Source organism: Amblyomma maculatum, chromosome 8 (genome assembly GCF_055883805.1).
Source record: "Amblyomma maculatum isolate TAMU_Amacu chromosome 8, ASM5588380v1, whole genome shotgun sequence".
Taxonomy (NCBI): Eukaryota; Metazoa; Arthropoda; class Arachnida; order Ixodida; family Ixodidae; genus Amblyomma; species Amblyomma maculatum.
Genome location: NC_139351.1, coordinates 98,085,060 through 98,109,135, shown reverse-complemented (window position 1 = coordinate 98,109,135; position 24,076 = coordinate 98,085,060). Strand labels below are relative to the sequence as shown.

At 45.7% G+C, this 24,076-nt stretch overlaps 1 protein-coding gene across 3 annotated transcripts in view; it reads left to right on the top strand.

Moving 5' to 3' along the window:
- The first annotated feature begins 446 nt into the window (after positions 1-446).
- Positions 447-24,076, top strand: part of LOC146181918 (phospholipid-transporting ATPase ABCA1-like) — a 76,098-nt gene continuing 52,468 nt past the window's right edge. For 2 of the 3 annotated variants that reach the window (XM_084576909.1, XM_084576907.1), the window contains exons 1-6: positions 447-540; positions 18,689-18,763; positions 18,879-18,972; positions 20,756-20,891; positions 21,425-21,576; positions 22,347-22,480. In XM_084576909.1, coding sequence (XP_084433035.1) covers positions 18,698-18,763; positions 18,879-18,972; positions 20,756-20,891; positions 21,425-21,576; positions 22,347-22,480 — 582 coding nt within the window. In that variant the 5' untranslated portion in view covers positions 447-540; positions 18,689-18,697. The remainder of the gene's footprint in view (positions 541-18,688; positions 18,764-18,878; positions 18,973-20,755; positions 20,892-21,424; positions 21,577-22,346; positions 22,481-24,076) is intronic. The other variant, XM_084576908.1, reaches the window with a different exon arrangement.

The following is a 24,076-nucleotide window of genomic DNA, read 5'->3' as shown; positions in this document are numbered from 1 at the left end:
ACATACACTGCCAACGAAACACAATGGAGAAAAGGAAATGAAACGCTACCCACTCGTTCCTTTCCCTCGTTCTCAGGCAAGGAAGAAAACGATGAGAGGAACTGAGGTAGTCTGGATGGTGTTGCTGGGGCCGGCCACCTTGCGTCGTCTGCTGCGTGAGAGGGCGAAGAGGAGAGTGAAATGACTGGAGCCGGCTCCAAAGCCACGATGCATCAAAATTGCCCCAACCTTTTTCCACAAACTTAGAACTCACAGATGCGTCTGCCATCTATGAGATATGAAAGCAGTTTATTCGTATTCATTATAAAACATACTCACTTGTTACTTTTAAATTGTGCGATAGACGGCGCGACAACCGTCAAGTTACAAATGTTTGGTTTTATGTGAGTTATTTTTCGAGTTCAGGTTTGTCATGGGTGCACAGACTGTCACTGTTACATGGCTCAGGCAGTGCGCGGCCATTCAGTCAGCTCAGCTGGTCGTCTACAGGCCTAATCGCGGACGCTCCTCATATCTCGTCCGGATAAGAGACCCTGATGTGTGAGTTTCGACGTATACGTCTTTACGCTCTTCCTGCGTCGTTATCGTGAGGCCTGCGTCCCGTCCCTGTGTCAGTATTGGCTTGGCACGCACGAGCCCGCGCGCTGCTTTTTGCTTTCGCGGCATGCATGCATAGGATCGGTGGCCTGTCGCTCGAGTTTTGGTTGTGCGTGCTACCAGGGCTGATTTGTGCGAAAGATGATCCGCTGACTTGGTGGTGGACACATGTGTCGGCATGACGTCTTCCGCGGCTGCCTCATTGTGTGTTGCCGGTTTCTCCTCTTCGTTTTTGCATTTGTTGAAAAGGTCGCGCAGTTCGTGCGTCGCGCAAGGTTCTCCACTGATGATCTCAAGGCAGCGGCTGACGCCACTCCGTAGGTCACTTGCGGAGACCTAAACTCAGCGATAGCCGTGAGCAATCTTGGTAGCAGAAACTCGTCACATTGATCGACGCGCTGATTTAGTGTCCATCTGTCTATCACGACTGTATTTGTGCGTTGTAGTTGATCATGAACTAAAGTGAGGTTTCGAGTTTGCTCAGATGCTGCAGTTAAAACCAATTTAAAGCTGCTTAATTCGTCGTTCATATAATTATGCGAAGTTATGCCAGCAAGTCTTCACGTCAGGTAGCAATGCGAAGGCACTGCCGATGTTCGCGGCGCTGTACTTCCTGAAGGTTACGATCATAAGTCATTCTTGATGAACTTTCAGCTTTGAAGCATTCACCTCTGTCCATCAACATCCGAACCGTGTCGATGCGTAAGACAATCGTCTACAGTGCTAGGCACCGTTATAGCACCGTAGTCATTTCCATGTGGGATTTCATTTGTGTACTTGCCGATATCGAGCGCTTATGATGAATCGACTCAGTTCAGCCTGGTAACCACTTGTGGGCTGATAAAGTCGCGCATGTGGTCATGTCACGCATCCTGTTTACGAATGTAATACATATTAATTCTCCTTTCAACATATTGATCTAGCATTCTCTTCATAGCACACGTGATTGTGCATATATCTCGTGTGCATTGCTGCTTCTCTAGAAAAAAATAATCATCGTTATTTTAGCAATTATTTTCAAATTCCGTCCAACCCCTGTCGATGCGTGAGACAGAATTGAAATCGAATGATGATTTTACAAATTACGATATAAAACGGGTTCATTCGGGGATCGAGTTCATCGCCTAGCTCGCGTGTTGGTATCACGGTATTCCAATGTCTGAGCAGCAGTGCGGGACTGATGGATCGCGCATAATTGTACGGCGCTATGGAAAACTTTGGTAAGTATACCTACAAGAAAAAATTCCCAGTAAACACGAAACATCCTCAGGAGATCCTCAAGTGGTCCAAACGTCCTGGATCCAGAGCAGACCTGCTGAGGATATTCCTCGGATAATGTGTGCGACTGATCCTAAAGTAATCATAACAGGACCTATTTTGGATAGCGAGTAGTTCTATTTCCGTGTTTCGAGTAACTTTCATGTGTACGCAAAGCACACAGACATCTTTAAATTTATACAGCTTGCTTTTAAAATGAGCGTTTGTGTGAACGAGCTGGGTGACAGGCATTCACGTCCTAAAATTTCGCGTCGTAGCACTAAGGTACCGCTGCGCTGGCTAATACAAGCCAACCTTAAGGTATTTGCAAAAATTTAGTTTACGACAATTATGTAAACTGCAAATATCTGGCAATATATATATATATATATATATATATATATATATATATATATATATATATATATGGTCTCGCGAATAAGGGGATTATCATCAGGTACCGTTACTTCGCGAACTTCAATGCTCTCGATGAATCATTTTTATATTGCGACCTTATTGGAATTCATGAAATATAAAGCTCGCGAAATATAAACATCTATTTTTACCGGAGAAAGCGTAGACATTTATCTCTCTCTGTCTCTTTCTTTTGCCGTTCGCAATGAGGGGTGAAAAATGAAATTGTCTGATAATTATGATAGCCGGTAATGCCTAATTTGACTGCAGCTCTCCCGGAATTTAATTTTGTAATGTGCTGAGGTAAAGGCCGCGCGGAGCACCTTATCCCAGGTTAATATTCGCCTGTTCACTTTCGATCACGTGGGGTCTCACGATTCCAACGCTGCCATCCATCAGACAGTCTCAGACGTCTGAATTCCGAATGACTATGCATGGCTAGTTGCGGGAGGCAGGGCAGATAGTTGCGCTCAAGGTTGGCTGCAGTGCCAACAGTGCTATATCGAAAGGGTGGCTTCCTGGGCCATCTTCTATTACGGCGATGCCGCTCAAACCAAGGCCAGGCGCCCAGCAGCCGCGCTCTAAAAAGCGCGTGCTTTCACCGGCAGCTGCCGTCGGCACAGGTGTTCAGATAGCGGCGGTTGTGACGCTGTGTGTCATGTGTGTTTTTGTTTTCTTTCTGATGTGTGCCGTACCATGCGGACAGAATATAATTACACGCAGCTACCCGTCGTGGTCTCAAGTGCAGGATTATGCGTGCCCATGATCGTGACCCTCAAAACCGACGGAATGAACTTCCTTCTGTATTCTAATTCCGCCACTTAAATTCACACTTCTAGCCTGTTTCAGTCTTTTCGTTCGTTGGGGCCTCGCTTCTGCAATATTTTTTTTCTTTCCTGCAATTTTTTCTTTCCGTCTATGTAGCGAAGTCAAAAGTCGAGTGTGCTTCAATCCTAACTAAACAATATTGTCAGAACTACCGTATCAACTCGAAGTTAACCACTCCGGGATTCCGAGCCGCCGCGTCTAGGTATCCCGCTCATTGACACTTGGGTTTCAACAGAAAATACACGACCAGGTTTGGGAAATAATATAAATTTCAATTAAAGTACACGATCACTCAATCCGTTAGTGTGACTGCAAAATACTCCAGAATGTGTATAAAATCAGCCCGTGCAGCAGTTTCCTGCATGTTGTCATCTATAGTTGCATAATGATGCTTGTAGTATAGTATCTAGGTGTAGCGGGTAGTTGCAGTCTCCGATTTCACGCGTATATTATTTACGACTTCGCGTGACGTTGTTCCTATTTCTTTTCGCATATATGTTTTCGTAGGTCGGCGCCAACTGCAGTGTAGCTGCTCCGGCCATGATACACTATACGCGTGAGAGGTACACGATAATTTGGACTGTGCGCTGAAGCTTTTGGTCGAGACACTGGGACACTGTCTGTCTTCCCTCCTCACCTTCTTCACTTCCTAATGGCATATATCTATCTATTGTCACGCTCTGCATGCGTGCCGCTGACTCGCTGGGAAAAACACACAGTTGAGTCACGGACGAACGGCTCGGTACGCCAATGTGGAACTGGTTCTCAGCAGCTCCTCGGGCGCCGTGTCTCGTGAACAAACCCTTACGCGCACTCAGAAGTCGCCGACGTATCAGCCAAAGGGAATAAAGTGGCCGTATCGTGTGTGCGGTAGTTTCAGACGGAAATGTCTTCCATATATCGTGTACGCTATGTACAGCTAGCAGAAATATGAAAGGGAACACCGGAGCGCGTGGTCTCCACGCTTTCATATGCGCTGTCATCGACAGACGATAATAATCAGCGGTGAAGACGCATCCAAAGTAAGCTTCCCGAGCATACACTTGGTGCCACCCATTCTCGTCTTGCGTTGGTGGCAGCGCTTTGCAAAGCGCGGAGGCCACGAGCTCCTGTGTTCCCTTTCATATTTCTTCTAGCTGTACCTTCAACGTTGTCCGTCTTTATTTCTGCGCCTTTCCCGTCTTTGGGACGCTGAACTCGTCATACACTTTGAAATTAAAAGATGTGATCAAAGTATGATAGCCTTAGTTACCTACGTCCTGTGAAGCCAGCATAACTAACCAGCGTTGTGTGTGGGGCTTAGGAGAAGAGGCATTCGTGTTGACCGGTAAGCAAACGCACCCCACCCGCGCACTGTATTTAGTTCGTCGGGAGCGTGCGTTTGAAGACCATGAAAGCCCTGCAATTGTCTAATCTTCGCTGTTCCGGCGCTCAAGGGTTAACTGCGGGTGTAAAATACGGCGCTAGATCCGGTGTACCATGTATCGTAAAAGATGGTGTGGTCCCTGCATGTGGTGTAAACGATGGTGCGACCCGGGGTGTAAATATCGTGTAAATGGGGCGTAAAACACCTAGTGTAAACGTGGTGTAAACTTCACTGAGAAACGAATCGAAGAGACTCCAGGCTGCGTTCTGCAACGGTGCCATTGCAGGGTCTCAAACACGTGGTCCGCGAAGCTGTGTGATGCGGCCCACCGGCCACAAAAATTTAAGCCTTTGTTCCGGAAGCATCTGCCAGCGCTTTACTATTCCAATTAAAATCAACACAAGGCATCGTCTCCAGACAGTACCCGTTCCTTGGGAAAATGAGGAGGCACTAACCCCCTAATCTGTGCGAACTTCGAAAGACGGTCTGCTCCGCTCCATTAAGAGCAAGGTGCCGAACAACCTTGCTCTCTTTCATCTCCAAGTCTACATTATTTTCTTTTGGAGATAAGTAGCTATTATATTTAATAACTTGTACCCTTTCAGTAGCCCTCTCCGAGTTATACTAAAGCAAAAACTCCCGTCCGGCGTACGTTCTCCACACGCACAGTGAACAGACCATCCGATTGATTTGCCGTATAGTGAACCGCCGGGCTGGCTACTCGAGAGAAACACGCTTCGCCTCACCAAGGCTTGCATTATAAGTCGTGTCATATATGCCCTCCCATACCTCCCCCTCAAGCAAGAGCAGAAAAGCCGAGTGAACGCGCTACTACGAAGTTTCACGGAAACGGCTTCACGACTTCCCCCCAGCACGTCCAACGCCCGACTCCTCAAACTCGGTGTACACAACACTTTTGAGGAACTCAGAAAAGCAACATGTACGGCACAAATATCCCGTCTATCCAAATCAGCGGCTGGCCGCACTCTATTATACCAATTAAGCCTGTAACCCCAGTTACACGCCCTATAGACGGTGTCCCCCTTTCTCCTTACCTCAACATACCCCTATCACTAAAAACATGCACCCTTAGCGAGACGAGGACCGCAGAATAGCCAGGGCTCGAGAACCAAGAGGTGGTCTACGTGGACGCAGCGGAATGTGCTTCGGGCTTCCGTGCAGCGGTAGCCGACAATCAAGCAAATCTTGCTTCCAGCTCGGTAATCACCAGTGCGGTCGAAGAATCATCCATCGCGCTTCTCATATCTCTACATCTGCCACAAAAATTATCTCCGGCTCTAAATCTGCCATTCTAAATTACTCCAACGGCTATTATCTCGCACCACTGCTCGCATATTGAGCTTCTGGCAGCCCCGGCGCCCCATCATCTGGATGACAGCGCATGCCGGCCTCCCTGGCAACGAGGAATTCGCTAGAGGTGTCGAGCCCCTCTTACAGGCCGGGGAGCGCCTGCTGTGCTGTCCTTCCGTGATATTATCTCTTATACTACCGGGACAAACGAAGAGAACACACACCCCCAGCCCCATCCCTCACCATAGCGCAGGCCGCACACTGGCGACGGCTGCTGACTACGACTGCTCCATACCCTACACTTCTACATGCCCGATACCCAGGCCAATTCTCCTCCTCATGCAAACATTGCGGCCAACCAGGAGACTTTCTGCACGTCCTTCTTACATGCCCCACCTTCCCTCATCCCTTATCCCTAGGAAGTTTGCGCTCCAAGCAATTTCTTTTGCGTTGCAATGGTGTCTCCTCAAAGTGAGGGAGCAGCCAAGTGCCATGCACGGCTCGGCAATTTTTTGTATATTTGGGAATAAAAGTTTCTATCACCTACGCAGAGTACAGAACGCGTAGATTTTCCTTTCCACGAAGAATGGGAGGTTGTGTACTGAGAACGAGATCTTATGGTTGATTTGTATGTCATTCTTGTTTATAGTTATCATTTTCTTTCTTTTTTTTTTTTTTTTTTTTTTTGTTATGGCTTATATTCCTCGTCGTTATTTTTCAGCTCTTGGTCCGCGAGCGACGACGTTTTCTCTATGCAACTTCTCATACCAACTTGAGTTTGACACTTCTGGTGTATTTCTTGTAAAGTCCCACCTTTTGTCGCAGAGTGCAGTTACACCAGGTTGTGAAAGCACCGGTTTGACGTACACTTTGGGTAGATGCAACTCGGTCGATCTTGATAGGAACGCAGCAGTATTACGTGCAACGATGCCAGAAATTGCAAGAGTCGCTTTTATCGATGTAGATAATGTAGACAAGGCTTCATCCTGCAGAGATCTTTATCGCAGAAGCTAAATGTCTTCTCGTCTTCCTTCTCCCTCTATCTCTTTCTCTCTCTCTAGAACTTCGCCATCTCTATGCTTTAGTAGATGTTTATTAACTGTGCACACGTGCTGATGGTTGGCCGTATCGGGTTAGGCTATCTTTGTCCCCCTACACGTTTACCTCCCTTTTGGAGGGCAGCCTCGTGTACGCTCTGTATTCTTGTAGGAAGGCTGTCGTGCATCGCTTGGGCGGACGAATCTCGTACGAATTGAACGCGGAAATGACGCGTGGAAGAAAAGGCCATCGCGTCGGCCGATCAGCGTCTGCCATCTCTTTCCTTGGAGCGTATACATTGTCAGCCACGCACGGCGATACCTCTGTAACGCGTGCAAAGCAGCTGCAGGGCTGCTACATTGCCTGTCGGCTTTTTTGAAATTATATTCGCCTGTCATTTCGTGACAACAATGCTTAACACTGCTCCGTGATGGGCAGTGTGTCATGTCGATGTACTTTGATCAGTAGTTGGGGATAATGGTCGGGGCGGTTGGACCGCCTAGAGTTGGGCTGACTCACAGCGGTTCATTTCCGCAGATGTCGCGAGATCATATCGAGTTCATGATTACACGCGTGGATAGTGTAAAGGAGCTATAAGTAAAAAGAACTGTTGAGAGACAACTTGGGTGGACAATGAGAACAGCACAGTGCAATTTTTATTAGTATAGATCGATAGCCATCTCTCTTCGTGACTTTGTTGGTGCTTTCTGGGCGGCAAGAGACGTAAATGCGGCCGAGAAATTTAGATTAAGCGGTGGAAAAACAGTTTTGTCGCCACCATCGATTTCATCTCGTATACGTCAGCACGTCACTAACGGAAATGACTCCGGAACCACATTATAAGGAGAATGATGACATGACCTCTGGGACCCGCTGGAATAAAAGGAACCGTCTTACGTCATTGAAGTTTGTGCGCGAAAGCTACCGACGGCGATGCGATACTGGTATTTGATGTTTTTTCGTCTTTTCTTAGTTACGAAAGCTACTTTTTCAGTGCAAAGTAGTATCTCTGCTATTTGCTAGACCGTGGCAATCAGTCGAAAGCGTCCTTTTAAGCACTGAGCAACGCTCTTCAAAAGAGCCCGTCGAACAATGTCGTCGACCCATTGTCATGACGTCATTGGCCTCTTATCATAATGGACTACTAGGTCTTCGTACCATTGGAATCCACTTTGGTATCCTAAGAGACCAAGGTGTCAATCTGATCTCCGCATTAAGTGCCCCGTCCCCCGGGTCTATTGCAACCTCGTAATTTCGCGATAGGGTATCTCCAGCGCCGTGTTTGTTTCCTTATCAGTCTCCTTATCAGTCGCTGCTCTTCTTGTGCTTCTTGATACCGTTGCAAGTGTTCATTTGTTTCTTTGTTAAGGGCCTTTTCTATGACATTCGGAGTGTCGGCCCATTTGGGTTAGTGGAGGAAGGGCCACTCGACTGAGATGCATTTAATGGGTAAAATTACGAGGGACTTTAGCGACTAAAGGCGAAAGCCTGAGTGCCGCATTCTGCTACACAACTAGCACAAATTCGTAATTAACCACTTAGACATTAATTAATACTTAAATATAATCAGTAAATAATGAATTACTTAATTAGTTGACAACTTGTCATTAATCAGTAATTGATCATTTATTGACATATGGTCATATAAGGCACGCATTCGCGCATGTTGTGGTGGTGCTCTGTGATTGGTCGAGACTCCTCTATGACGTCGTCCCACCTCGGCCAATCAGAGCCGCCGCAAAAGCGGGACACATTTTGTCTACGACTGCATGAGCCATTAAAGGCTTTCGCCTTAATATATACACCTAGCTCTCTATCGGGTGCACATAGATATTGCAACGATACCTGTGTGGGCTGTTGTGAACCGGTTACGCTATCGCTGTCGCCATGCTGACGTCAGCTGCGCGCAGCAGTCCAGCCAGCAATGTGGCAACGACCATGGAGTTTTCATATCGACGAGGCGATGCTCGCGGTTTGTCGGCAGAATACAAGAAGCGCGATATGACGAGACGCGGTAATTTACGTGTCTTTTAAAGCAACTGCACGCCGCCGATCTCTCCAGATTTAGGCTCACAAATGGGATTGAATATACACCAGGGCCGGCTTGCACGATAAAGTCCGAGCTAAGTCCAGACTTAAATGGTGTCTTTAGAAAGACCAAGCTTATTTAAGACGGCTCGTGTTCCGAACGTCGAACGCTTCGGGTTCATGTTCACCAGACTGGCTTCCCAGAACGGCCTCAGCAACCACTTGGGGCATTTTTCCTCGTAACACTATTTTAAGCCGCAAAAAGCAATGGCACGGATTTTACACAACGCAAAATTGACGGAATGTGTACATCTTACAGCAGGGACAGTGCCAGCGCATCCCTGTATTTCCCTAATTTCTCTACTTAGACACCTGGCGTCCTTGTGTCTTAACCAAGACAGCACTAGAGTCGTAATCATACAAGCGACTTATTCAAGTCAGGACTGAAGCCCAGTCTTTACTCCAGTCTTAAGCCGCCATGCTAGTGGCCTATTCTTTAGACTCCAGTTAAGTCTGGACTTAGCTAAGACAGTCTTAAGATTGTTTTGTGCAAGCGGGCCCAGGAGTATCCATTGCACGGGACGCAGTTTTCAAGGATGTTCGTTTGGTCGACTAAAGCCTAACAGTGCATTTCGTTTTCATGAACGTATTTTGCAAATCTGTTCCATGAAGTCGGAATTCGAATAACGTGGGCAAACTGGAGTTGTCATTGCGGTTATCCAAAAGAGCGTGCGGTGTTATGATGGGTACATAAGCGGCCAGTGGTTTCTTAGTGGGATATTGAGCGTATTTCTTGGGAATTTAGGGAAGCGTAAGCTGTTACGGCACGAAATGAGCTGAGGAGATATCAGGAAATAATTCTGGGATAGGTTTGGCCGCTCGTTGTCTCAAAGTGGGCGCAGCCTATTGCCTGAAGGCAATAATGAATTTTGAAATTCTATAAAACATAATGTGGACCGCAAAACGCGCCTTTTCGGAAGGCCCCAGATTTATAGAAAGCGACTTAATGCAAGCGAAAAAAAAAAAAAATTCTTAGATCACTCTAGAACCTGCATGCGCCGGAGAACTGAGCTTCGCTGTGTTTTCCGCGAGATGTGTCAACGGGATTCCGCGAGAGACAGATACTGCGCATTTCGTTTCCTGTTAACCAATTATAGAACGCCGGTGAGCTTTGATGCACCGTACTTTGATGCGTTCAACGGAACGCGCTGGTTGTGTTCGACAGGGGGCGCGCGATGCACCGTGTGCAGTAGCAACGATCAGGTTTTCACATTTCTCCACTGCAGACTCTCAGACTGCAGTTGGTTGATTAGCTCTCTTAATTACATGCTTTCTAACCATTCCCACCAATTTGTGCACGCAAATCACGCCCTTTCCCGCTCGTTCACGTTCAGACATTTCAAATTTCCCGCCGCCAGTAGTTAGGCCTACGTCACTGGAACTCGAGTACCACGTGACCTCCTCCGGAAGTCGACATTACATACCTGGCTACTTCGACGTCTGATTTAATTGGCTCTAATTAACTAGTCCGCATGCACCCCCTGATTTTCCATATGGGATTTTGTTTTTATATGTTCTATCTGATGCAACCATTCTTTGTCTTGTAAACTCGTTCGTTCGGACGTAATCGTGCGGAGAAGCTCGTGATGATACGATACTGCAAAGATAGCCATGCAATGCTTACGCATTAAAAAAGAAAAAAAAAGTATCGGTAGAATGTCTATGTATTTCGCCGCCTCCGTCTAAATCCGGTTGCCTGAGCTGGGACCGAACCCACGCCCTGTGCTCGTAGCTACTGCTGGACCACCCACTACGGCGAGCTGAAAGTAAAGTAACGCAGCATCGGGCGTGTGTTCTTTTCCTTGTGCGCAGTCCACGCCCGCTAGCTCCGGACTCGGTCCATGTGTATACATATTGCACTTCTCTCTGGTTTCGCGCAGCTGTATCGTCTGTCCTCGACGCGCGCTAGCTGTCATCTTCGCAGGGGGTGCGCGTCACGCTCCTATTGTTTCAGCCGCTACTGCCTTTTTTCCGCTTGGCGCATCGGACGCATACACTTTGCCCCCCGCCTTTTCCCTTTTACTTTCTTATTCCGCTCGTGTTTTTGCGCGTACCTCCTGACAGGAGTGGATTTATGGGGCAGTGCAACGTTTGACGCTCAGGAAAACAGCCCTGAACACCATGTTCTTTTTTCTTTTTTTAGCCGGAAAAAGGTCAAAGCACTGCGTGGTTACAATGACACCCTACCCCTGACCTACCCATGCGGCTGACCAGCCTCGCATTGATCCGTAAATCCGCCCCGCAGATTTGGGAAAGAAAGAACAAAACCGTGCCAAAAAATATGACAATCTTTTATCGTAAGAATGTATCGACAAATGTATACACTCCAGAAAAATGCAAAAGGAAAGAAAAGAGTGACACCCACCGAAACGTATACTCAGACGCCCGCTCGCTCCAACAATTCAGTAGAGAGATTTAGCTTACCGTGATCCACGATCTGCCACCGTGACCTGCTACCGTGCGTGGGTGGGGCGCACAAGCTGATTGGTTCCGACGCGGCAGGTCTATGTGCGACATCCAGTATGTGGCACCATCTATGGGCGTCAAAGGATCTGGGCATGCGCAGTGAAACGCGCGGTAGCGGATCACGGAAAGCTAAAACTCTCTAATAGAGAGATTTAGCTCACCGTGACCCGCTACCGTGCGTGGGCGGGGCGCACAAGCTGATTGGTCCCGACGCGGCAGGTTATGTGCCGACATCCAGAATGTGGCGCCATCAATCGGCGTCAAATGATCTGGGCATGCGCAGTGAAACGCGCGGTGGCGGATCATGGTAGCAGATCACGGTAAGCTAAAACTCTCTAATAGAGAGATTTAGCTCACCATGATCCGCGATCCGCCACCGTGACCCGCTACCATGCGTGGGCGGGGCGCACAAGCTGATTGGTCCCGACGCAGCAGGTCTATGTGCCGACATCCAGAATGTGGCGCCATCAATCGGCGCCAAAGGATCTGGGCATGCGCAGTGAAACGCGCGGTGGCGGATCACGGTAAGCTAAAACTTTCTAATAGAGAGATTTAGCTCAGCGTGATCCGCGATCCGCCACCTTGACCCGCTACCGTGCGTGGGCGGGGCGCACAAGCTGATTGGTCCCGACGCGGCAGGTCTATGTGCCGACATCCAGAACGTGGCGCCATCAATCGGCGTCAAAGGATCTGGGCATGCGCAGTGAAACGCGCGGTGGCGGATCACGGTAGCGAATCGCGGATCACGGCAAGCTAAAGCTCTCTAATAGAGAGTTTTAGCTTACCGTGATCCGCGATCCGCTACCGTGAACCGCCACCGCGCGTTCCACTGCGCATGCCCAAACCCCTTCGACGCGGATAAATGGCGCCACATATTGGATGTCCGCACATGGACCTGCCGCGTCGGGACCAATGAGCTTGTTCGCCCCGCCCACGCACGGTAGAGGGTGACGTCACCGTGGCGGATCGCGGATCACGGTAAGCTAAATCTCTCTAATATCTACCCATTGCTTGCGTAACCTTAGACGCTTCAACAATCTCTCGATTGAAACAGCAACACTGCTGACTTTCTTTTAGTGCTCTTTCAGGCGTCTGCCCGTTGCCCGATGCACAATTTTCAGCGCGACAGATGAATCTTCTAGACCACCCCCTGCTGGCGCAGGGACCAAGGTCTTCCTATGCCTGATAGTAAAGCCAGGCTTAGCTTCTGAACAGGGCAACTCATCCTGCGCAAGCTCCGCAATCTGCCAGAGGCCGTAAACACTATACCTTCACAAGTGATTGTAAGATTGTGTGAAACCTTATCTATGTAAGGTATTACAGCTAACATTTCTTTCGCCTTTTTTTTTTCGTGCCCACTGCTCTTTCTTCGTCACTCAGACGTGACGCTTCCTCCATTTTTCTATGAAAGCTTTCAGCTACTGAAGCTATCACTTTTGTAGGAAAGCCCGCCGCCTCCAACATTGCCACCATGCCAATACTTTCATCTGTTACAAGACCATTGGACAGTATTGTCCGTGTCTTCGATCGTCCCGTGTTCCTTTGTGCGTTATTGTTTCTCGCTTAAGGATTTTCTATAGTACTTTACTGAAGTCTCTCTAGCCCATAGTATTTTCCTAAACTTACTATATATGCGCAAAATTCTGCTATTACTGCAAAAATTCCATTTTTTTTACTACCGGTTCACAGCCAAATACACCAGAATAATATGTGCGCGCTGCCATGCAGGTAAGGGAAGTAATGTTAGCGATTTGAGGAGATGTTTTCAAAGGGACGATGAGATCAATTACATCCGCCGGTTGTTCTCTGTGAAAATCGATTGTAACTATTTGGTTGTGCTTGCCCGGTACCGAAGATTATTTTTTTAAAAACTAAATTGAATTTAAAGAAAAACTTCCCGCTGTACTCTGCTCGCTTCTGACGTCAGGAACGAACAGGACTGCATTGTCGCCGTTTGTACCAGTGGTGACATAGCCTAGGACCCTAGGCTGTGTCCCCAACTGTCTCGATGCACCTCAGTTTTGCATGAAAAATATGGGCGAGAGTAGCGGCGCCTAAAGTCCGCGGCGCCTGTATCCCAACTCTTTTTTTTTAGCCTCAGTTTCTCGCTTATGAACCCTCCGTGTTCAGTTGGCAGCTTCCTTGCCATTAAAACTTTTAATAACCTATCTGCGTTCAAGCTGTGTGTTTTAGAATAGGGCAATCCTATCGGTTAGATGGATAGAGTCACCCTATTCTAAAACTCGCTAATTATTTTCATTCTACTATTACGCTGTTGCGGAAAGCATCTCAGGAGTCGATGGGAGGATGTCCGTGGTAATATAGATTTAGCTTACCGTGATCCGCGATCCGCCACCGTGACTCTCTACCGCGCTCAAGCTGATTGGTCCCAACGCGGCAGGTCTGTGTGCCGACATGCAGTATGTGGCGCCATCTATCGGCGTCAAGGGGGATCTGGGCATGCGCAGTAGAACGCGCGGTGGCGGATCACAGTAGCGGATCGCGGATCACGGTAAGCTAAAACTCTAATATCGGCGGATGCATCCTTTTTGGCCATTTCAGACACTGGCCATCCGGAAGTAGCAACTTCGCGAACCTCCGATTCCTGTGGTTTTTGAACCTCACATGACACTTATGTAAAGGAGGTCGTAGCCTACTCGTAGGGCGGCGCAATATCGGACGCTGGACAGAGTTGTGGAATAGGAAACAGGGCTGATGATTAAGTTCTCCCACACTAGAGTGTACTACACACTCCCTCCATAAAACCGGTTGCTCCGAAGGTTGTGAGTTGTTACCGCACGTAACCGGACGAACCTCTCGTAAGGCTACTAACGAGAAATGAAAGAATTGAGCGCCGGGTCGTGTGCGGTATGCCGTATATGTCACGATCGATCGAGGTTTACGAGATTCCCGTGCGTTTGACAATGGCAAGTCGTGCGCTGAACAGGTGGGCCGTTGAACAGCCTAGGTTGCTGGGTATAGGCCCGCGCACGTCTTCGAGAGATGAGCATACTTCGGCTGAAACCCAGAACTGCGTCGTATGTGAACTTCAGGAAGCATCACACATTAAAAAATTTGCTAACTCTGCTTCTAGTTAAAAAAAAATAATAATAATAAGGGGGGGGGGGGGGGTATTAGTTTTTTTTTTTTTTTTGCTGCTTGTTGGCATGTCTTGCAGATTTACGGGTATGCAACGGGTTTCAGATCTCCTATTACTATTACTACTCAATGTGTGAGTTCGTATTAACTGCTGTCGACGTAAAAGGGCTGCCTGTAAATATGATGATTTAATGCTAAGACCACTCTGTACTAGACCATGAAGTGCGGGGCTGTCATCTCTGCTTACAACGATGGAGAGACGCAAGTTCACTGGCACTCATGCAACGAAATACTCCCCAATATAAATCTAATTTTTAAGTTTAAGTTGACTTTTCCCTCATGATCCCACGAGGTCGGCCACGCACTTTCCGCCACGCAGTGGGCGGCCGTTTGCGGCGCACATGGAGCGCCCCTTCCTCAGTTTGGACGCATACATACGAAAGGGAAGGTTTGTTGAAATTATAACAGGTGTCCTAACTTATCTCTCTTATGTTGGAGCAGTAAACTATTACACGTAAGAGTCGATTTTTGAATTTCATTAAATGGCGCGAAAAATTTCTGGTACGAAACAGCTTGTGTTGTAGACACATGAACTGTTACTTGAGCCCATGTCGCTTACTGAAGCTTCGCCTTAATTTTACTGCGTTCTCTGGGATTGCAGCGTTTCTACTCCCGTAGCTCCAACAACGGTCGTCGCGTCCGTTCACCCGACCTTTATGTGATGCATATTGCCAGTCTCGCGACCTGTCTACCGCCCTTAGACACCGGTTTTCCCGCACTGCTCGTCCCGTCGCTCGTCTTTTGTCTAGGCGTTTCTTCAAAGTATTAGCAACAACAGCACGCGCGCGCCGAATAAAAAAAAAAAATAATAAGCAAGGAAAGAAAGAACACAAAGCTTCTACCACCGCGCGACGCCGCGTTTCTTTCAGCCTCATGATCGGAAGTCAAAAGCTAGAAACCACAAAGGCGCGTGCCGAAACATGCAGGAAAAGCGAAACCGCGGCAAAAACATCGAAACCGCGGGAAAGCGAGAACGGCCGCTCTTTGCTCCTCCTTTCTCATGCCCGCGCGTTTTCGGGCGGGTGCACGCGCACCCGCTCCCACCAACAACCGCGGCGGCGTCTTGCGGGTCGGCCCGCCTGCCGCACCGGCTCGCTGGGGAACGCCGCGGACGCTGGCGGTGCAAGCCTCGAACAGCGCGCGCTCGAGGTCCTCCCGGGTGCGGCTGCACCGAGATGACCTTGTTTCTCTTTTGCTCTCCTTCGTTCTTCCTCTCCATCGTCTGTGTCTTTCTCCGCCTTCGTCTTCCGCCTGCCGAGTCTTTTCTTCTTTCGCTCTATCCCTTTCTGGCTCTCCTTCGGACGGCTTTCTCCTTTCGCGCGCGCTTTCACCCCTCCGCATCTCGAGCGTGCACTGCCTTCCGCCTGCTCTCGGTTCCGCACTGCATCTCCTTCCCCTCTCTCTCCGATTTCTTCGCCCGTTTCTTTCTCTTCTGCTATTCACGTATCGCGGTTTCCGCTCTATTACCCACCACCATGCCCCGCAGTCAGCATCGCGCGCTCCCACTTTCGCTCGCTGCGTGGCCGTGATGGTAAATGGCAATGGCACCTCTCTCTGTCCTCCATCTTGCATCGATGCGGCCGTCTCTCAGCGTGCCGGCCTCGAGCTCGATCGTCTTTTTTTTTTCTTTTTTTTCCTATTAGGATGTATATTTCAGTCCCTAGCGTTGAATTCACCCTCGACGTCTCCCTTTTCCTTCTCTCTTCGTCGTATATTCTTGTAGAGTCACGCTCTCTTTTGTGCCTTCGCTTCTGCGCACATGGCCCTCGGAGAAAGCTACTGGAGTCTCTCTGTGGCCTTTTTAATGCGCACCCACTCATTTACGGACTATAGGAACGGTGATATTTGTCGCACTCACTCCTTTCGGAAGGGGGCTTTTTTTTTTTGTTTTTGTTTCTACGCCTGGTTGTATTTTACCTGCCTACGCTTCTGGCGTGCCTTTGTTTTCTGCAGTTCATTCAGTATCCGTGGTTCGCGAATGTACGCCGCTGAATATGAGTTTGATAAACAGCTAGGGCCCATCATCAGCAGGATGCCCCAAAGTTTTACATTTACCCGCGGCTTCTTTTTCTTTTCTTTTTTACTTCGCCATTATACTTAAGTAGCTTACTTTAAGCACATACTCTCTGCTGCACATTGAAGTCACCTTATATGCTCGAGCTTGTTAGTTCTCAGTACTAATGGCCAGCAGGGTTTATTTTCTCTAATACCTGTCTTCTCATTGGAAGACGTCAAGGCAGTATGCTTTCGGAATTATGTGCAAGCTTTTCCTCAATATCCGATCCAGCTGCTATATGATCAACTGCTGTCCAGAAAAAAGAACTATTTAAAAAATAACAATTCTTTTCTTTGTTCTGTAAATCAGCAGACATATAATATGTGCCATCTGTTAGCTACATATACTGCTCAGATGTATTAAAGCATACATATATTTCCTTTGTGTGCTTATGCTAAAAACAGATCCCAACTTTTTAATGCATCAGTAATTAACACATGCAGAAAATGCCGTAAAGATTGGTGATAAGCAGCACACATTGACTTTTATAAAGCTGTATATGAAGCGCTCAGAAACATACTTTGAGGAAAGCAAATGTTTTTTTTTTTTTTCTTTTTTTACACATACTTCAAAAGCCTTTTGTAATTCTTCGTGTCACCCTCTTGCAAGCATACTTTACTCCCCTACCCCACTCACAACGCCCTACTTACTGCTGACGCGATGCTCTTCACCTCAAAACACAAGGGACGACTCAAGAAGAACTGACGCACCACAAGCACTGAATGGCTTTTAAACACCTTAGCATGAGCACAAGAAATAAATTTATAAAGAATTCAATTAAAGTCAAGTGCAGCAGTACCTCAGAGGCATAAAGGCCAGTTTGGCCACAACAGTGACACAGTTTACACAAGGGCACGCAGAAAAAATGCATACTTAGAAGGACATCCATTAGTGTTAATCACTGCCCGAAGGTGGGAGTTTCCCGCAAACTGGTTCTCGTGCACCACTTTCCTCTGCTCCTTCACTTGTCCCACGAGCCGTCAGGCTGTCAGTTCTCAATTCTTGATGGCCTTGACGGTGAACGGACTGTGACAAAAGTTGCGTGATGCAGGGACGTAACGGCATCCCTTGGGCAACCAGCTCGTTTTTGCTGCTATGCAATTTCATTGCACTGAGTTTGGTGTCAAGCGCGTGAAGTTTGTGAAAGCCAGCGGAGAGCATGTGCACGCTCATTTCCTGTGAGCCAGACGTCATTTTTGCAGCGAGCAGACGGCAACTAAAAGGCCGTAGTTAAAGGGCTTCTTCCTGCCTCGAAGACCTAACTATGCTTCCGTCACTGTTCTTCTAATTCTTTTTGTGCATTAGCACTCGCCCGCATTCAGAGTTTTGTTTTGTGTGTGTAGAGTTTTCTCTTTTGTGTGTTAATGTTATGTTTGTGTGTTGGGGATGTTTAAAAGTTCTCTCACTGGTTAAACTTTAGCAAGTGCAGCGCAGTGTGTAATAGGTCAGTGACTCACATCTCGTATAACCATTTAATGACCACTGTGCCCTGATAGTAAAGAAGGACTTGTACAGATAAGAGGTTTTCATGATGTGAATTCTTTTAGATCTTAGAACATATAATTTGGCTATTTGTTTGCAAAAAAAAAAAAAAAAAAAAAAAAGAATGATTTTGTGAATTTGTCCTTCTGTAGAGATCCTGTCTTTGTAGCCTTGCCCCAGATTCTAATATTAGTCCATCTTTTTATAGCTGTGATAGAGTGTATCTGCTGCATAAATATAATCGAGATTTGGTGGTTCGTGACCCAAGAAGCCTTGCTTTTTTTTTTCTGCTAAAATTTCGCATATAAAATCACCTTTCCAAGTTTTCTGGCCCGGAATGGTCCGCTGCTAAAAACGGTACAATTGCAAAAGCTTATTGCTGGAGCTCTTTATGTTATGCTGCAGAGCGCTCCGTCTACATAGCTATAGAAACACGCCCATATCTCTGTGTTTGTGCAATCATGCCATAAAACCAAAGCTACATTTCCGTGCTTGTGAAGCAAACAGATAACAAACATGTCTTAGATAACAGATCACGAATAGCGAGGGGTTGCCACGTTTACCATCCTCTTGCTTCGGCACAGATGCCAGTGACAACATATTGTCTCCCTCTGACCTGATTGCAGAGAAGCAGGATGAAGTTTTGGAACCAGCTGTACCTACTACTGTGGAAAAACTTTGTGATACATCGGAGGCAGAAGGTACGAGCATGACCAGAGTCACGCGTCTTCTTTCCTGAAGTTGTCTTTTTGTTTCTTGCGAAGGACTTTGTGGACCTGTTGATTGCTTCACAGTTCTTGCTTCCTTCCCTCGCAGGTTCGTGTCTGCATAGAAATAGTATGGCCACTCCTCCTTTTCTTCATTCTTATGTGGGTACGCACACGGGGACTGCGACTTTTCATTCATGAGTGTAAGTATAATGTGCTGCACTTGCTTATGCACATTTCCTCACTAGCTGCTATCTCTTGTTTTGATGATGAACGGTAGCTGTTCAAGTCCATACCAAATTTCACCTTTGCCTTTCACCATTATGATTTGGTATGTTTCACATCTAATGGGGCTTACTAGTTAACCTCTCTGTTTTATGCAGTGAGTATTGAGAATCAGTTAACAACTTCGTGCAAAGTCTTACCTGATATTCGTGCCACAACAAACAAGCTGTGAAATGCTTGAACTCTGGTAAATTGGTTGTGAGGGCACCACTTTGATGCTTATGTGCCGATATCGCCATTTGAGAAGTTCTTGGTGCAAGAAACAGCTCCCGATCATTAATAGTTAATGGATGGATGCTATGCATTTCTTCGGAATAATGGTCAGACTTGGCGACGACTATTTGTTATGCCTGAGGGGTGCTCACGATGTGTACGTACACGCTTGCTTGGACTCGAGGAAGTGTTGGGGTCCAGACAAGGTGAAACAAAGTGAGCCGTTTTCTTTTGTTCAAGTTTGAGGAAAAAGAAAGCAGTCTGATGTAAACCCTCAAAGGTTTTCCTCATGTATCACCTTAGAACTAAGGGGCATCCACTGTAAACTAATGCATAGAATTGTTTTTGCGTTAGGAAACTGGTGCCAAGGATAAAATCTTTGCCGGTTAGTTTAGGAGTGTGTAACTCTGGTGCTTAGTGTTTGGGCAGTGTAATGAAGTGCTGACAAAAGCATATTGAATGCCTGGCCAGTATAGTCACGCTGTCTACTTTCATAAAAGTTATATTCAGGCTTACATAATTGGAACATGCTTATTACCATTGTACCAGGAATTAATAAGATTGTCTTCGAAAGCTGAATGCTGTTTAATTTGCTTCATTAAAAAGTCATTAACCTGTATATACGTATATATCATAATATGCCTCTCTGTCAAAGCGTTGTAAAAATCACTCTAATTCCTTAGAGTGAATCTTTGCAGCATATGCTTAGATTAGATGAGAAAGTAACTGTTAAGTGTGAGAGATGTATATAAGATGAATTTGTTACCGAGAATATAGAATTTCACTGTACTGAGTTTTTTGTTTTTTTTTCACATTTATTTAGTCGTTCTTTTCTTCTTTTTTTTTTTGTTGAAAACGTCAAAGCTGTGAGCACGCATGCACAAGAAAGGAAACATGAAGAAATTTGTGTGCTGCAGTGGTAATTTTCTCAGTTTTACATTCACAAGTATGGATTGCGAAATCTAAATGCATTGTTTGCCTGTTGGGTCATAAGGAAAGCTACACTCGCATAAACCAACAAAAACAAATTGCTGGCATTTGGTGCCTGATGCCTAAATTGGCTCAGCTGGCTAAAAATAGATAAACGGATTGTCGCCCTGAAGTTTAACACCTAATAGACAATTCTCTTTCTTCATTGCTGTATGTATATATGCATTAAGGTTGGGATATGTTCTCCCGGAGAAATTGGAGTGAAGTTGGAATGAGAAGGAAGGAATTGACATCGATATTTAATGTTTTCTTGGAGAAAGCTTTTCTTTTCACTGATGTCTGTGCAGAATCTCCATCGCCTGCTACCCAGTATATCTTCAATGTTCCTCAAAAAGTATTTAAAATAAATTTGAATACCTTTATGGCTAATACGTGTTCATGTAAATTTTCGTTTGTGTTCAATAACCGGTCCGTAGTACTGCATCCCATTTCTGAGGGGAAATGTTACTTCAGTATGTGAATGGCTCTTTCTCCGTCCCCTGTGTGTCAACTGGGCAGGCCATTTCGATGCCAAGGCCATGCCCTCGGCTGGGTTGCTGCCATTTGTCCAGTCCACGGTGTGCACCCTGAACAACACGTGCCACAGGGAGCCGGCAACGCAGAATGGCGCCGAGCAACAGTACAACACATCTCTGTGAGTGGATGAGAGCCCAGTTTTCTTATCAGTTACCTGAGCAGTTTGGTCTAAACTGAATTTCCAGCTTGGTGATTCTCCCCCTCCCCCAATAAATTCCAAGTAAGTGCTATGCAGCTGACCACACAGCATATCTGTCTCTGTACTTTGAATATTGCTTTTTCCCCTTCTTACTCAATGCGTAATATACTATGGATTGGCGTCTTTTGTCTAAGTTGCTTCATTTATTATTACAACTTAGTCATTCCTTACAATGTGGAAATAGTATAGATCTTATGGGATGGGACAGTATGACCAAGAGTTCTGATATATTGCTGTGCTTTTTGCTATGTCAAGCTTTGTTTCTGAAAAGGGCGTCCTTTAATTTATCTGCTGCACTTAAATGGCTAATTGTGAGCACTATCGTGATGTCCCAGAAGGGAACGTAGAGGGCCTCTAGCTGAGACGCATATGGTTTTTCCCGTCCTTTGCTTTCTTTTATTAGCCTCTGTGAGCCTCTGTGTTTACGAAATCTTTGTTCCTTTTTTCTTTAGGATCATTCAGCTGGTTAGTGATGTGAATCACATAGTAAATGAGCACTTAACGAATGAAGACACAGTGAACAGCATCAAGCGGTTATCTCGGGACTTGGAGACCCTTTCTTCATTTGTAAAAAAGTTAACGAATGCCCAATTCCCACTTTCTGGTAAGTAGTCCTCCTAGGTGTTTACTATTTCGCAAAGAAATTATTATTTTCATTCCTTAATACCACATAGCAGTAAAGCAGCGTCTTAACTATTGCTACTGTTACATAAACCTTGTAGCCAGGTGCCTGTGTGAGTCGCATAATGTCAGTATAGTTTTATGAGGTGTAGATAATATATGCAAGAAAAACTCTTGATGAGGTCAACATTACGGTAAAAGGCTTTTTAACTGAAGTATTGGGATAACAACAGGATGATGCTGAACCAGCTGTACTACATAGTTCGGTTAATGCACTCTAAATGGACGTAAATGTTGAAAACTGAAGCCTAGGCAGAAAGTTGTTGAAAACTAGTAATTGCGGCAGGTTATTACTGGTGAACTGGTAATTAGTTAGGGTTTTTTTTTTTTTTTAGGCTAGGCTTGCTTGGACAGTTGTGAACTTCAAATAAAGGCCTTCAAAGTGTTCACAGATGTTTAGGCTGACTTCATTACAGTGTGAGTTTGCTGTACTTATGTACAATATGCATATGCAAGAATCCAAAAGAAATAGCACATGCACGTATATTTGCTTAACTGTCTGTGTCGGCATCTTTTGTCGCTAGCTTCTGGTGTTTGTTTTTTATTACATTTTGTTGCTTATGGTAGCAAAGTATTACTGAAATTGGCCGCAGTTATGACCACAGTCCAAACAAAACTTCAAAACTTGCTCTTTATAACCAGCAGATTGCTGAATACGTCCTTGTCCACTTACTTTTTAAAATTTTTTTCCAGGAAGGGTTGACTTAGAAGACGTCTTGAAGAATGATGAGAACACAAGGAATGGCTTTGAGAACCTGAACATTTCCAACAAGGACTTCTACCCCGCCTTCTTCAAATCGAGTGTCAGCGTGCGGGCTCTGCAAAAGGTGATGCTTCTTGGCCTTGCTTCCTCTCTGCTTACAAAGGGGGGCATAGCACACTGGAGGACTTCAGCATTGTTTGCGTTGCATATATTCTTGGCGCTCCTTCTTTCCCCAGCTCATTCTCAAATGCGCCGTTAAATGGCGACCATGTCCTGCATGGTAGTAGTTCGAATTCGCGAATACAAAATTTTACATCATTTTTTTCTGCCATTTTGAATGCTAATGAGTTGAATGCTAATGAGTTGTTAGTCATTTGTTAGTTTTTAGATTGTAGGAACTAAATCTTCAGTGTTGTTAGGTTGCATGTCTGTCTGTTTATTGTTTTTTTAACATTACCATATTTGCTTGAGTAGTTAATGTGAGCGCTGTTTTTTTTTTTTTTATCAGAATTCTACTAATTAATGGTTTCCTTTAAATTTGCATGAAGATATGACGAGATTTTGAGGAAAAAGGTGTGTTCATTTTGTAAAAAAATGAAATACACTGCTTATTTCATTTCATTTCATTTTATTACCTTAAAGACCCCTCGCGGGGTATTACGTAAGGGGTGGGATGAGCAGAAAAGGTACAAGACAATGCAATATGTGATCACGTACAAAAAATGTTGTTAGATGTTCTTTTTGACTATTCACCTAATTGTGTTAAAGAAGAAATGGAAAATTAAAAAGACGGTTAAGCTTTGCTTTAAGAGTAGACGTCACAGTACCTTTAACCGTGCCTTTTCGAACGAATTTGCTTTGCTATTACATAAAATTGAATGAGTTATATTGTCAAGCTATAAAATAAAAGAGTTTAACTTACATTCACTCCCATGTAGCAAACTGCTGCGGTTTAAAAAAAAGAGAGCATTTTATACATTTTAGTGTGTTCTTCAGGATGAGTACCACTTATGTCCTATGATAATGAAATATGATTCTTCTGAAAACTGGCATAACTTTAGCCGGGCATAGGGAATAAATATCTATTGGGAGATGCATTACTAATTGCAGAAGTAAATTTACACAATCTGAGAATCAGTTGCACGCTATACATGCGCTGCTGCCTCTCACTTGCATTTGATTATCCCACTCTGCCAACGTGGAAGAATGTAACATTAAATATTTGAAACCTAGTTCTTAGCTAACTGGATTGGGGTCAGAAATAGTGATTATGAAATTTCATTTTTTTTCTAGTAGACCGCCAAAACTGGTCAGTTCTGCTGACTTGTTTTTGTATGATATTTTTCTGTTACAAAGCTCCTAGAGGCTTTTTAGACTACTAGCATTCATGGGATAAACACCATGTCTCATGGAAGCAACGTCAGTCGGCAGTATTTGGATTTTTTGGGAAGCTTTCAGGGTGGCAGCGTAACTTCTGTTTGCTGATAATAATGATAACACTCACGACTATGCACAAAAAAAATGCATAGAAAGGCTTGCTTAGCGCTGGATAGCCAAATTGTGCCTCGGTGAAAGGGGATGAAGAAAATGAGCTGAAAGGAAGGTGAGAGAAAGGTCATCATAGTGGGAAGCTTAGGATTAATTTGCAGTTCTTTACTTTTACTGCAAAGCCGTTATGTAGCGACTCACATGTAGCATGGGTAGCATTGTTACTGGCATC